We start from the raw sequence: 15,212 nt of genomic DNA, 5'->3' as shown, positions 1-15,212 counted from the left end.
CGGAAGACTCATTCATGGCCCAGCACTGATGCACGAGGCAAGTGACTGGGAAGTTGGACGTGAGCAGCAATGATTGCGGAGACTGTAGTTTACAGTCCTGGAACCTTCCGGGGAGCTCCTGGGAAATACTGAAGGCCAGACCTCACACACCCTGCCTCTGAGATTATCATATAATGCTCTGAGTACTGGCATTTTTAAAGTACTCCCTATGTGATCCTAATGCCTATGCAGGGTTAGAATCAAGAGATGGATCTAAATAACATCAGAGAAGCACGTTTTATATTTTTCCTTAAAAGGCTGCGGTAATAGCATTGATAAGGGTGTCTGAGAAGATGACTTACACCCCTAGACTTGTACCTGTTCATGGATTACAGTCACCTCCTACACATCTGTACAGATCCATAGCCATGTTATGTGGGAGTCCACCAGCCACTCTCCTGCCTGGGCTCTGGGTGTGCATCAGAGCCCAGTAAAGATGTCGGGTTACTGGGATGGCGCCTCTAGTGCCGCCCACCGCTCTGCCTTTGAGAATCCAAAGCCTGATGAATACAAGCTCGTGATCCCTTGGCCCTTACTATAGGCATGGAGGTCTTTGGTCCTGGCAGTACTAGATGAAGGGGAGACCAGCAGTGTGGTTTCCCAGTGCTTCAGCACTGATGCTCTTCCCTGGAGCTGCCTGGCTCTGCTCCAGTAAAGGTTCAATTCACAGTCTGGCCCCTCCCGAGGTGATCTGCTGGTCTCAGTTACCTGATGTTTGTTTCTTCACGTCGTGTTTGGTCCCCAAATGATAGCTGTGTCTTTTTCATAAGGTTTCCCTCCCAATGCACTTAATCACTTAAATCCTGTATCTCATCAAGGATTGGAAATAAATTGAGTAGGTGTGCAGTGGGAGATGAAAATCCTGGCTTTTTAACGTTAGTAACAATGGACTAGGAAAATGGATCCTTCCTTGTAGTCAGAATGGGGCCTTCCCTTCCTCCCCAGTCTAGCCCAGGAGACACACATGGGACCAGTTAGGTCTGCAGAGCAGCTGTGTGAGTGTCACCTGTCATAGCACAGTAGCCCTTAACTCAGGAGCTCAGGCCAGAGGGTGTCAGCTAGCCAACCTGTCTCCCTCCCACAGCGGGAGTAGAAGGGATGAGTGGAGAGACAGAGTGACAGTGGTTTCTTCTCCCATGGTTGTCCTGAGAGAGGAAGTGGTATTGATAGAAGGTGTCAGTTATGGACCAGCAGAGAGAGAGAGAGAGAATAATTCCTGCTCCAGTCTAATTGAAAGTGTTGGTCTGGTGTCCCAAAGAAGCTAAAACCAAACCCACTTGCTTTATTTCTCTATTGCTCTCATTAACCAAAATGGAATAAACTGAGTAGGATATGATCTGTGATCTGGGTTTTCTCTCTCTCGAGCTCTGAAGAGTTTGAATCCTTATTTTCCCCAGGTTGCTGATATGGAATCTGGCAAACAGATTCAGCTGATCAACCGAAAGTCTCTGCGATCTCTCACTGCCCAGTTGTTAGTATTATTGATGTCTTGGGAAGGAACCGCCCATCTTTCTGTTGATGAGCTCAAGAGACATTATGAAACTACCCACAGTGCTCCTCTGAACCCCTGTGAATATGGATTCATGACCTTGACTGAACTTCTGAAGAGTCTACCTTACTTAGTTGAGGTATGTGTGTTGCCTGGTTCTTTAGACTCATCACATTGAAAACTTTTGAATTGGCTATTTCTAGATTATCCGTTGGTCTAGATTAGGGTGCTAGAGCCGGAAGGGATCTTCAAGGCCCATCAGTCATTTTACACCTGAAGAAACTGACGCACAGAGAGCTGAAGCCCTGCTTGAAGGAGTGGAAAAGCAAGGAGGGAAGCTCTGGTTTCCCAGTACTTGCCTGAGAGCTCGCAGTCCTGCACCAGGCTGGATTTCGCTACCGTTTGGTTTTTTTCTTGCTAAGTCAACTGGCATACATGATGGTCCCCAGAGACTTAGGGTGAAGTCAGGGTCAGAAAGCAAGGCTGGCCAGCTGCTCTTCCACAGCATCTCAAGAATGACTTTTCAAGATTGGAAAACACTTAGAATACTGCATGCAGTGCTGGGCAACAAATATAAAAATCTAGAGCAAATAGATGAGGTAGGAAAAAAAAAAACTATCAAAATTGACTCAAGAAGTTGAAAATTAGATTACTTATCATAGAAGAGACTAAAGATCACTGAAACTTTACCACTGTGAAAGGTACCAGGACCAAATGGGTTAACAGTGGAATGTTTTCAAAATTGGCCCATAACAACTGTACCTGTTTATGAGGGATAGTGTGATTTTTCACCGTGAGGGGATCATCAAAGAGTTCATAGAAAATAAGTATTATGAAAAAAACTATGCATAGATTTCAAAACTTTCCTGCACCAAAAAAAAAAAAAATCATACAGTAGTCCATTTGTCCCTAAACTTTTTGAAATCCCCTCATACATGACTACAATGTGTAATGGTAAAACCAAGAAAGAATAGATAACTCCAACTTTGAAAAAATCATTCTAGGGAAGTCAGTAGGTTGAGTAGTGGTTAAGGTGCTAGACTCCCACATGGTCGACCATGGTTCAAGACCTGGACCTGACAGCTTGAAACTCATTCCAGACGTGTGTGTATGCATACTCAAAATCCCAAGGAGAATGGAGAGGGGATTGTGGTGTGGCCATCTCCACTGAGGGAGTGATTTCTCTCTCTCTCTCTCTTTCTGGTGAGTGCACACATCCCATAGCAAAATTTCTGGAAAAAAGGAAGGAAAGTATACCACTTATGAAGCCAAATAACTTTAAAATAAAAAACTTAATATAGTCTCTTAAAAGAAAATGATTCTAAGTAGGGTTTTAAGTAAAATCTAGTAAGAAATGTATAGTACACCATTGTTATTTACCTCTTGTTTTCTCAACTCTATTAATGATCTAATTCTCTGAACACTACTTCTGGATAATATTAATGAGTATTCCAGAACAAAAGACTGTTCACGGTGAGCTAAGGTTAGGATATAACTTCGTTTTGGAGATTCCAGTGCATATTAGAGGCTATGGTTTATGGCCCAGAACCCTGCTCCACTTGCTTGAAGATGGCAGGGTTTTGTGTGTGTATGTTTCTTACAGCTTCTATTGTGTGTTTAAAGAATGCTCGTGCCTTGTCCTTTATCGCTGCTTCCTGGAAAAGCAGCTGGGGAGGTGAGGTTTAGTGCCTCAGCCTGCTGACTAGGCCGCTCTCTCCCCTCCCCGCTGCCTGCCTTGTTTCTCTGTTCCCTTCCTGCTCTCACACTAGCCAGAATGTCTTCAGACCTCTGTAGTCTTTGCCTTGCAATTGAAATGAGAGTGTGGTCAAGGTTGCAGCCTTTTCTTGGAGAGAATCCCTCAGTGAATCTCTCTTCCTCCCCCTCCCCTTTCTCGTCCTTGTCAGGTTATTGTCCGTTTTCTTCCTTTAAAAAAAAAAATATATATATATATCAGGACCAGCAGTTAACGTAATGGCTATGTCGCTGGACTCCCACGTAGTCGACCGCGGTTTGCGTCCCGGACCCGGTGGCTTAAAACTCACGCCGGGCGCGTGTGCGTGCGTGCCCAAGATTCCGAGAGGAGAATGGAGGAGAAGGGATTGCGGGGTGGCCATCCCCCCTGGGGGGTGATTTCTCGCTTTCTATCTCTCTGTCTCTTTCTGTCTGTCTGACGAGCGCACGCGCCCTATAGCGAAAACCTCTCAAAAAAAAAAAGTAAAAAAAAATATAAACTCAACATGTAATTGCACATATCTGTAAGAGTACAGTGTGATTTTTCCGTGGAAGAATACATGTTGTGATTTGTTGAGAATACTTAGTGCACCTGTCATCTCAGTCTTTTGTCATTACTTGTGCTGGGAAAATTTTAAATCCTCTCTTTTAGTTACCTAGAGACACTCATCTAGTTGTTGCATTGAAATTCTCCCCACTGTTTTTTTGTTTGTTTGTTTGTTTTCTGAGAGGTTTTTGCTATAGGGCGCATGTGCTTGCCAAAAAGACAGAGACAGAGAGAGAGAAAGCGAGAAATCCCCCCCCAGGGGGGAATGGCCACTCCGCACTCCCTTCTCCTCCATTCTCCTCTCGGGATCTTGGGCATGCACGCACACGGGCCCAGGGTGAGTTCAAGCCACCAGGTCCAGGACATGAACCATGGTCGACTACATGGGAGTCCAGCAACATAGCCATTATTCTAACTGCTGGTCCCCCCACTTTTTTTCTTATAATAGCTCTAGACACGGTTCCTCCTGTCTCTGCCATTTTATTTCTGTTAATCAGCATCGTGGTGTTTCCCCCGAGGCTCCTCAGCCTCCAGCAATCATTCTTCAGTCCTCTGCCTCTATAAGGCTGTTTTTGCCCATTCCCATGTTCAGGGAGATGGTCGCCCATTTCCAGGTTGACTTTGGGCCTTTCAGGGCCGTTCACTCCCGAGGTTCCTAATGCTGCTGCTTCTCTTGGACCAGGTTTTTACTAATGATAAGACGGAAGAGTGTGTGAAGCTCACAAGTCTGTACCTGTTTGCGAAGAACGTGCGGGCTTTACTTCATACCTACCACTACCAGCAGATTTTCCTGCATGAGTTTGCCATGGCCTACACTAAGTATGTTGGTGAAACCCTGCAGCCCAAGACCTATGGCTACAGCACTGTGGAGGAGCTCTTGGGCGCCATCCCACAGGTGGGCGTTACCCCAGCTCTGGGACGTGTCTTCTGCAGAGGGCAGGCTGACTCTCCTGAACAGAACCATAAGATGCCACCAGGGTGGTAAAATGCCAGGGGTTTGGAATGGTCCTTTCAGAACATATTGATGGCATTAAAGAAATGATGTCAGGGTTTCTCGTTGATTCCATCAACCTTTATTCAATTCCTGGCTCCCAGGTGAGTGAGTTCCAGGCCTGACCTGCAGAAGGGTGTTCGGCCAGGACACCTAAGCAGCTGACCCGTCAGCATGGTCAGTGCGGCAGCAGCAATGGCCACTCCCTGCTCAAGGGGGTATATTGAAGTGGGCATGGGCAGGACCCACTTCCCAGGCCTGGCAGGATCCCAGAGTGGAGCTGTCAGGGACATGGACAAGGAGGAGAAAGGCAGTCTGGGCAGAGGGGCAGCGTGAGCAGATGCGGCTCAGCGAGAAGCCGTGCGGAGGTGGGGGCATTCGCAACCGGGCCGGCACCTCACTGATCCTCACGAGGAGGGGCTCAGTCACGGCAGCCCTCCCGCAGGGAGCAAGCGTGTGCAGTGGGAAGGGGAGAAGGGCCCTGGGCTTGCATTTGAAATCAAAAAGTATCTAAGCAGCAGGCAGCTATCCCTGGAGAGCTGAGAAAAACAGGAGTGGAGGGAGCTCGGCCGGGTTCCTGGCCATTGCAGAGGTCCAGCCCAGTGCTGGATGAAGGAATTGAGCCAGAGTGAAAGTAGTAGAATGGAGGGAGCAGTCAGGACACGGGAGGAGTGATCGGGGGGTGGGGGGTGGGGGTGGGGACAGATTGCATATGGGGAACGTGGGAGCTCCTGACTCAGCTGAGGAGGGAGAAGTGGCACCATTGGGTAGAGGGCTTTCTTTTAGGATTATAATAATGAGATTAGTCTCAGGGGTCTGGGAGATCACTGTTCATTCTTTTAGGGTTTTTTAGTTACTGGGAAACTCAGTATGAGCTGTCATGTTAAAACTGTCTTATGTACCCAAACTGGGGTTTAGTAGACAGTCATTCTAAGAGTTGTAAAGAATGTTTTTGAATTATGCGTCTCATAGTTTTCTGACTGCTCTGCCTTTTGTAAGGGGCATGTCTCTGTCAGCTTCTTTACGTTGCTTTAAAGGGTACAGAGAGTATAGAAAAACTATCCTTGGCATTAGTTCAGTCTCTAAATTCTGGTGTGTTTGAGGAAGGTGCTCTTCCTGAGTGTTAGGGTTTATCTCCCCTGCTTTTCTTCTGTTAACCCGTAGTATGTCTTGTGTGCAGGTGGTCTGGATAAAAGGACATGGTCATAAGAGAATTGTAGTGTTAAAAAATGACATGAAAAGTAAGTAAGCACCATTCCCTGCCCCCCAAAAAATCATGGCTCTCTCACTCACCCTCCCCTCTGACAGATGCTCTTTGTCTTCTAGGTCGCTTGAGTTCACTGGGTCTTCCTGCTGCCGATCACGAAAGCCGGCCCTCCGACGGTGAGCGCATCCTGGAGGTGCCCGACTCTCACCCAGCCTCGGAACTCAAGCTGGGAGCAGGTAGCCACGGGGAGACAGGAAGAACAGATTAAGCTCGTGGGAGTCTAGGGGAGCTGGCAGGGGGTGGGGCTAAGCAGGGGAAAGGAAAACGGCAGTCACTTTGCTGATTACAGTGAAATACCACGCACTTCTCAAACCAGCCTAGGTGGCCACTTCATTACACAGAGTAAACTCAGAGCATCCGATCGCATTGCACCGTTGACTGTGAAGGTCTTAAAGGACGTTGGCAGGACCAGCAGTTAGTGTAATGGCTATGTCGCTGGACTCCCATGTAGCTGACCGCTGTTTGCGTCCTGGACCCGGTGACTTAAACTCATGCCAGGCGCGTGTAGGTGTGTGCCCAAAATCCCGAGAGGAGAATGGAAGAGAAGGGATTGTGGCGTGGCCCTCCCCCCTGGGGGGTGATTTTTCACTTTCTATCTTTCTGTCTCTTTCTGGCTTTCTGGTGAATGCACACGCCCTGTAGCAAAACCTCTCCAAAAAAAAGAAAGAAAGAAAAAGGACCTTGGCATCTCCATAACAATAAATACTGTTAATTCAGGTGTTGAGGAAAAAATTACTCTGACACTTGTTAAATGGTCATTTAAGACTATTGCAATAGAGGCCACATCTGCTCTGAATCCAAGGATCGGTGGGGTTGAGAGCTGAGGAGCAGAGTGAGGGATCAGCGAAGGAACATCACTGAAAAAAAGACACCGTCGGAGGGGGACTGTGGCTGAGCTGGACTGATTGGCTTCTTGCTGTAGGAAGGCCCAGGGCTTAGCCACAGAAGGTTGGAGGCGAGGAGTCTGATCACGTATTGTGGGAGATTGGGTATCAAGGGCAGGGGGTGCGCACTAAGCTGACTCAGCAGTACAGGACTGACGCAGAAGGCCTAGGTCAAGCCTGGTCCGGACTAGGGTACACAGCAGCCTCACTACGGTTTGGTCAAGGAGTTCTGTCCGTGGCCATTTCTAGGAAAGGCTTGATGGTAGTGCATTACTGTTGCTCATAGGAGCACTGAGTCACATAGGTTTATGTAGAACCAGCTCTAGTAGAGAGAAATAACTAAATTTTATATCAAAGTTTATAGCAGTTTTAACTTTATGGCAGGGCCTTTGGATTCATTGTTACATATGAGAATTTTCTCTTCGTGTGACTGCGAGATCGATAGCAGAGCTACTGCCCTCTCTGTCTGTAGGATAAGTCAGTTACTCCGTGTTCTGTAAAGCATCTGCGTAAGCTGTCTCATAGCCTTTAGCAATAGTCACCTCCATTCTGCAGCGGAGGAGCTGAAATCCTGGGACATCAGCTACATTTTTACCCATGATCACTCAGGTAGGAAGTCAAAGAACCAGGATCCTAGTCTGATAATTCTGTGCTTTTCTTCCCTAACTCCTTTATATTCCTTCTTGGGGTTTCTTTATCTCCTCTCTTTGGGAGCTGACTGCAGAACCTTTTTTCTCAGCCCCTTGAGGGGCTGGTGTTCTTAGAAACCCAAATCCCTGGGAGGTACTGGCTTGTGACATTTCATCTACTGAGGATCTTTCTGTTAATGGTTTTTTTTTGTTTGTTTCTTTGTTGTTTTTTAAGCTTGAGTACTGGAGTACCTCCTGACTTTGATCTCTAAGGTTTAGGAAGGGAACCTCAGCACAGACCTGGCCTTTGTGCTTTGGTAGGCTGCCGTCGCGATGTGTAGCATCACGGTCTGCCTTCTCTGTCCAGGGCCCGGTCAAACAGAGCAGGAGCTTCTCCGCCTGACCAACGACTCCCCGATCGACCTCCTGTGTGCGCCCGTCCCTTCATGCCTGCCGTCCCCTCAGCTGAGACCAGATCCTGTCATCCTCCAGCCTGGTGATCTTATTCTGTTTGAGGAACACCCCCAAGAGCCTTCTGGTAGGTCCACCCTGTTGTGATAAGCGTTTTCTTTGTGGATTTAAAAAAACACCATAATGATAGTATATTAAAGGTGTGATGGAGGTGGGAAGACATGAACCTTTTCAGGTATAAAAACACCTATGCTGATCATTCAGGGTTCCTGCAAACCTGGATTCACAGCCTGCAGTTGCTTAGGGAGTATAAGGCAAGGGAGTGATGTTCGGGCTGGAGGGATGATGTGGCTGAGAGAATCCGCAGAGGGATGAAGGACATGCCTCCTAGGCTTTTGGCTTTTCAGCCTTTTTAGAGGTTCAGCTGTCCTCAAGCACACCCATTACCAGACACGCACACGCACACACACACACATCAGTTCTGGTTGGGGCCCAGAGGGTATTGGGCTTTGTGAAGGCCTGAACGGAGGGAGGCTCTGTGCTTGAGCCCTTGACTCAGTGATCGGAGCATGGAGAGGAAGCTGGCACCCTGGGTCCTGGCTTCCTGCCAGCAGGGCATTAGGTATGTCCTGGTGCTCTCACCGTGTGCTGGCCTGTGCTTGGGCCAACACTGTCACGTAATTCTCACCACAGCTCTGCAGTGGGTCATCCTCCCAGGGGGCAGGGCGGGAGGAGTGACTAAGGCATGGCTTGTGCCATAGCTAGAGCCACACCTTGGCTCAGACAGGCCACAGCTGGGAGTTGAGACCAGGGCCTTTTGTCTTCCTGCTGTGTCAGCTGGCCTTCTGAGAGGACTCTTGCCTGCTCTGTGGAGTCCTTCCTTTCTTGCTCCACTGTTGTGCAGTCTCTCCCTCCCCCCACGACTGCTCTCCAGATCGCCAGAGACCGCTCACTGACTCCCCAGTGGCACTTCACTGTCCTTACTCTCCTTACGCAGCATTTACACTGCTGTCCAGTCAGAGAACCTGGAAGGTGAGAGATGGGGGACATGCCCTGAAATGAGACGTGGCTCATGAAGGCAGGGGCAGACTTACCACATGTGCCGCTGGACGTGAAGCCAGGGTTGGTGGCAGGTTGGTGGCAGCTCTGAAGGGTGGTAGCTTCTGTGCATTTAGTGTACGTGAGTTCAGCCGTAGGCACGTGACGAGGGAGAGACTGGAGAGAGGGCGATTCTGTGACTCTGCTGTCTCCTGTGTCATTCTCACCTTTTCCATCCTTTTGGTAGCAAGACCCCTTTGCCACATGCAGTGTCAGTCTGAGGTATAATGACACTCCTTTTCAGGCAGCATGGTTCTGGATCGGCATGCCTCGGAGATACTGCAGGGCCAGTTCCAGACCACCACAGTAAAGGGAGCCATCCAAATCCCTTGATTTGTCAGTGCATGTAAGAGTCAGATTACACTGACCTGTAGCCTGTGAAGTTTGCAATAGCATTGTGCCTTAAAAACAACATACATAAATACAAATACTTGATTGCTTACAAGTGCTAATGATCATCTGAGCCCTCAGCGAATCTGAAGTTTGTGCTAATAATGGAGGGTCTTGCCTCACTGTTGATGGCTGCTGACTGATGAGGGCTGGCTGCTAGAGGTTGGCACAGCTGTCCCAGTGTCTTAAAATGAGACAGCAGTGAGGTTGTCTTTGACAGACTCTCCCTCTCACAGAAGAGCTCTGTCGCACATTATGCTGCTCGGTGGCCTTTTCCCGCAGTAGGACTTCTTTCAACATCGGGTTTAGTCCTCAGACCCTGCTGCTGCTTCGTCAACTAAGATGACATGGTTTCTTTTGTTGTCATTTCAGCCACGTCCACGGCATCTTTACCAGGCATAGATTCCATCTTAAGAAACCACTTTGACATCCATAATGAGCAGCTCCTCTTCCATTTGGGTTCTGTCGCAAGATAGCAGTGATTCACTTATATCTGCAGGCTCTACTTTTCTTATTCTTCTTAAAAATTATTTATTTTTATTTTATTTGTTTTTATTTTTTTATTTGACCAGAGAGTGACAAAGCGAGTGAGAAAAGGAAAGTGAGAAACCACGCCGTCAGGTCTGGGACTCAGACTATGGTCTACCGTGTGGAAGTCCAGTGCCCCAGCCACCAAGCCACCTGCTAGCCCCAGACTCCACTTCAATTCTAGTTCTCTTTATATTTCTACCATATCTGCAGTTATTTCACCCACTGAAGTCTTAAACCCCTCAAAGTCATGGCTATGTCTGATTTTCTGGGTTTTTTAGGGTAATTGTGAAACCCCCTACCACAGATAAGTTCCCCCCTAGTCCCGTGTTAAAACCACTCAGAGTAGGATCGTCTGTAAGTGGAGTGTGGGAGAGAGCTCCCTGACCCTAAGGTCGCTATTGGACCAGGCAGTCTTTAGGTCACATGTGGCTTACGGTTCTTAACCACCTGACAGAATGAATAGGCAGAGAATCCAAAGTAATAAAGAATTTTGGGGCAGCCTCGTAGCCTGGTGGCTAAGGGAGCTGGATCTCACATGGCTGACTGTTTGAATCCTGGTCTCGGCAGCTAGAGAAACATGCTGAACAGGTGGGTTCACTCGCCCCAAATCCTCACAGGATGGAGAAGTGGAAGGGAAGGGAGCGTGGCCCCACCATGCCCATTAAGAGGTGCTTCCTTCCCCTCTCTGGCGAGTGCACATGCCCTCTAGCAATTGAAGAAATTAATTATAACTTGTTTAAAAATTGCCCATTGATTCGTAGCCAAAAGTGAGAATCTCTAAAAGTAAAACTTTGTTTTCCAGGGGACAGATGAGATGTAGTTTATAAATATTTGATTTCTGTGACATGTAGTATTAGCCACATAGTATGTAAATTGTGATACAGACTTGACATTTGGGAGGTTATTTTTAAGCCGTTTGTTGAGAAAATACAAACAAAAAACCTGAAAACTGTCACTTCTTACAGGTCTTAGAACTGAGTCCATTTGCTTTTCTATATTTGCAGAAGCTACGATTTTAAACCAAGAAGAAACCATTGAAATTCCAGTACCAGTAAAGAACGAAAAACTGACCTGTGACCCTAACGCGTCCCACGTGTCGGCAGCTGTCCCAGTGCCTCCCTGTGCCTCCATGGAAACCCCCGAGTTGCTGCTCAGCAAGGACCCCGTGGAAAGCCCAGCCAAAAAGCAACCCAAAAATAGAGTGAAATTGGCAGCCAACTTTTCCTTTGCACCTGGAACCAAGCTTTAGCTCCATTGGAACATAGAATTAGGATGGGGAAAAACTGTCTGATTCTGCACACAAAAATGGGTTCAAGACATCCTTTTCTATTTTAATGAAAACCCCTTGGAAGCCACGTAATTCATCTCTAGATGTATTCCACAGTGGTTTTGTTCCCTTCTCATTGAACACAGCTTTGAGCTGAAGTTTTTCTTTCTTCTTTCCTTTCTTCCTTTTTCAGTTATTTGAGAGAGCTTTAGGCATTTGTTAAAGAATCCTTAATTTATTTTACCCAGATTTTTTTTAACTATTAAAAAATATTATGGTGTTCCCTAAGAAGAAAGCAGTGGGAATTCAGCTAGCAGGAAGTGGTTTTCCTTCCACTGAGCCACGTCCGTGGTGTAATCCTACACGTAGCATAATACAGCCTCTCAGCCATTGCTTCCTGATGGCTCCAGCAGTATTAATCAAATGCACGAAGTGTCCTGGAAGCAAAGCCTGTTCTGTGAGCCCGCGAGTTCACACACCAAAGGGGAAAGGTAGGCAGGGAGCTGAGAGTGTATTGTCAGGTCGGAATAAGCAGGTTCCTGACTTCCACGTGACTTGTAAACATGCCTTGCATTTTATTTAACTATGTCTGTAGCTGACAAATGTGGCTTCATCATCGGTTTTTTTAAGTGTTTCCACTTTGGGGTTCCATTGAGGCGCTTTCTAGAAAGTCGAGGCTGTTTTAAGCTTCCCTCCTGTCTTATGCTCCAGTTTGATATGGATTAGGTTAAGGAAAAGGAGATGGTCTTGGTGGCATGAATTTAACGTCAGCATTTGAATGACAACACACAGGATTGTGTGTCGAGAGGCAATGTTGGGAAGAGAGTCTGATTTTCTAAACTATGCATCAAATGCATAAATTACAAATCAGCTGAGTGGCGAGGTGCTTTCACAGGAGCGACGTCAATACCGCTTGCACTAGAAAGAGGCAGGAATTCTCTCCGTGGTACGAAGGCCAAGGTTGATCAACTTAACCTTGTTTTTGTCATTTAAAGCTGGTTTTGGTGGCTGGGAAGCTTTCCATGAGTACATGTGTGTGTGTGTTAGCTCTGCATCTTTTAATAGTGTCTGTTTTTACTCTTGTTACTTCTTGCCATTGGAAGCACGTTTGGGTTTTTTGTGGTGTCTGATGTTGGCATTTGGGAAAAGCCAGCCTTGGAGGGCACTACCTTGTGGAGTGGCCTTCCTCTCTGGATGCTCAGGGTGTCCGCTGATGGGTGGCCTCTCACCCTCTTGGAAAAACCTGACATTTACAATGGATTGTATTTGTTGGGGAAAAAAAAAAAAAGGCGGATTCATTCATAGAGCAGAAAGAACCTGTTGGCTCAAGGTCTTCCACTGGTTAGATGGTTTCTTTCAGGGAAGTGTTTATATTTTGTAATTTCTAGAAAGCCAGAAAATGGGCTCTGATTTCATAGCCAGCATTTTGATGAAATGCCACAAAATAAGGGCTATTGAGAGATTTTTACTGGTTAGATTTTTGTTTCCCCAATCTTTTAAATGAAGCCAGTGATCCCCAGTTCTCCGCATACAGCCCTAATCAAGACAAAACAAGAGTGGAGAAACAGTCTAAGTATTACGGCACTTGGTGAGCCCTTCTGAAGGCATTTCCTCTACAGACATAGTGTTACAGGAAGTCAAATGCAAATGTGCAATTTTTTTTTAAGAGACTCTTTTAAACAGTGTAATAAAGTTGGTGTTGAGAACATCGGTTGCCTTATCCTGAGACTTCATTAGGCAGATTTGCACGCTTGGACTTCAGTTTTGCTAGTATGTAAAGAATTGTGGACTTTTAAAACCCCAGAGGTATCGTTACAAGTCACTTGGAACAGTCTCAAAGAGCAGGTTCTTTGGGCAACAAAGAAGAAACAAGTTCTGCGCCTTCGTGTGAGGGTGCCCTCCTACCACTCACGGGCGTTGCCGGTTAGTCCGGGCTGTGTGTGTGACTAGCAGTCGCTGTTGGAGACGGGGGACACAACGGAAGCACGCCGTGTTCGCAGCGCACTCCTCAATGGCCAGTGCATTTGCGTCTTATTTTTTATCCAGAGGCTTATTTCGATGATGCGACAAAGTGATGTGTGAGCATCAGGCGATGGGATTCTTTATTTCTGGGTGGAGAGATGTACCAGATGAGATTGACCCGTTAAAAGACAAAAATTATCACCAGAACCCCCTTTCCCGTCTTGCACTGTTTGTTTTGGATTGGGCTTGGGGGAAGAGATGTTATCCTAACTGTCTACTTTGTTTGAACACTTTTTTTGTGGTTCAAGTGCTGTTTTGTGTGTTGGGACCAAACAGTTGTCAATAAACTTTACAAGCAAGCATCTAATTTGAGTTTTCCAAACGCATCGTTTTGTCTACCTGCGGGAGATGGGGAGAAATTAAAAATGAGCCCAGTTCTAGCATCTTTCATTTTGGGTCCCCCCAACTTCTCACCTTCTCTGAAAATAAAACTGGGAGGTAGACAGGAAATGGGTTGACATCTTAGAGTCCAGGCGATCTCGGACTTGATCCGACAGGTGGGGTCACACAGCCTTAGTTCCAGCATATGATCGTGTCTGGGGACATGCAGTAAGCACAGAAACCCCTGCTAGAGAGCTGGATTAATTCCTAGGATCTCTCTCCTTGTGGAAGAAACCTACTTTGTGGCCTTGTTTTCAGTCACTGCTAAACAGTTTTTTTTTTTTGGTTTTTTTTTTTTTGAGAGGTTTTCGCTGTAGGGTGTATGCACTCGCCAGACAGAGACATAGAGACAGAAAGCAAGAAATCAACCCCCGAGGGGATGGTCACGCCACAATCCCTTCTCCATTCTCCTCTCGGAATCTTGGGCACGCACGCACACATGTCCGGCGTGAGTTTTAAGCCACCGGGTCCGGGACGCAAACCAATGTCGACTACGTGGGAGTCCAGTGACAGCCATTACGCTAACTGCTGGTTCCCACTGCTGAACAGTTTTTGAATAAGCATGTCGGGAAAAGACTTCTCCCAGACTCAGTTGTGAAGCCTCCTAAAGCCATCACTACCCTTCCTCACCGCCACTTCCTGGAAGGGATTTCAAAGAGGCTTGCATGTTCCAGTAAAATTGCTTCTTCATAAAGCGCAGTCTGTTTTAAGTTCAACATTGAAAAACTCTGAAAACCTCTGACAGTTCATTCTTTGTCCTTTGCCCTGCCACTCCCCTCCCCTCTTGTTCTTTTTTGCTTTATAGTACATGCACTTGCCAGAGAGAGACAGAGGGAAGGTGAGAAATCACCCCCCTAGGGGGGTTGCCACACTGCAATCCCTTCTTCATTTTCCTCTCAGGATTTTGGGCATGCACACACATGGGCCCCACATGTTTTTCAAGCCACCCAGTCTAGGACTCGAACTGTGTGATCTGCTTAACCACCATGCCACCTGCCAACTCAACAGTTCTTTGAAAATAGCCTTCATGGTAGCAAGTTTCTACATAAGTTGGTGGCCATCTCCCCTGGGAGGTGATTTCTCGCTTTCTGTCTCTCTGTCTCTCTCTGGTGAGCGCATGTGCCCTATAGCAAAAATCTCTCAAAGAGAGAGAAAGAAGAAATAAGCAGTCTTTGCAGAAGTAATTAATGAAGATGAGGTCATACTAGATTGGGGGAGCCCTAAATCCAGCATCTGCATCCCTGTAAGACAGAGAAAGGATACACACACATACACACCGAGACGGTAGGCCATGAGAAGATGAAAGAAGAGACTGGAATGATGACACCAAAAAATGCCAAGGACTGCCGAGAGCCACCAGGAGCTGAAAGAGGCGAGGCTAGCTTTGTCCCCAGAGCCTTCAGAGGGTGCATACTCCTCGGCTGTGGACTCCTGGCCTCCAGAACCACGCAGGCATGCATCTGTTTCTTTGTTGTTTTTTTAAAAAACACTTTAACAATTTTTAGAATTATTTCATTTTATTTGTCATTATTTTA

At 46.9% G+C, this 15,212-nt stretch overlaps 1 protein-coding gene across 9 annotated transcripts in view; it reads left to right on the top strand.

Moving 5' to 3' along the window:
• Window positions 1-13,603, top strand: part of MARF1 (meiosis regulator and mRNA stability factor 1) — a 55,805-nt gene extending 42,202 nt beyond the window's left edge. For all 9 annotated transcript variants that reach the window (XM_006146561.2, XM_027771079.1, XM_027771078.1 and 6 more), the window contains 6 exons: window positions 1,437-1,667; window positions 4,489-4,701; window positions 5,978-6,038; window positions 6,124-6,240; window positions 7,945-8,115; window positions 11,012-13,603. In XM_006146561.2, the coding sequence (XP_006146623.1) occupies window positions 1,437-1,667; window positions 4,489-4,701; window positions 5,978-6,038; window positions 6,124-6,240; window positions 7,945-8,115; window positions 11,012-11,256 (1,038 nt within the window). In that variant the 3' untranslated portion in view covers window positions 11,257-13,603. The remainder of the gene's footprint in view (window positions 1-1,436; window positions 1,668-4,488; window positions 4,702-5,977; window positions 6,039-6,123; window positions 6,241-7,944; window positions 8,116-11,011) is intronic.
• The last annotated feature ends 1,609 nt before the right edge of the window (window positions 13,604-15,212 follow it).

This window comes from Tupaia chinensis, unplaced genomic scaffold (assembly GCF_000334495.1).
Source record: "Tupaia chinensis unplaced genomic scaffold, TupChi_1.0 Scaffold000182_1, whole genome shotgun sequence".
Classification (NCBI taxonomy): Eukaryota; Metazoa; Chordata; class Mammalia; order Scandentia; family Tupaiidae; genus Tupaia; species Tupaia belangeri.
The sequence above is the reverse complement of the archived record's forward strand: the minus strand, read 5'-3'. Positions and strand labels throughout refer to the sequence as shown.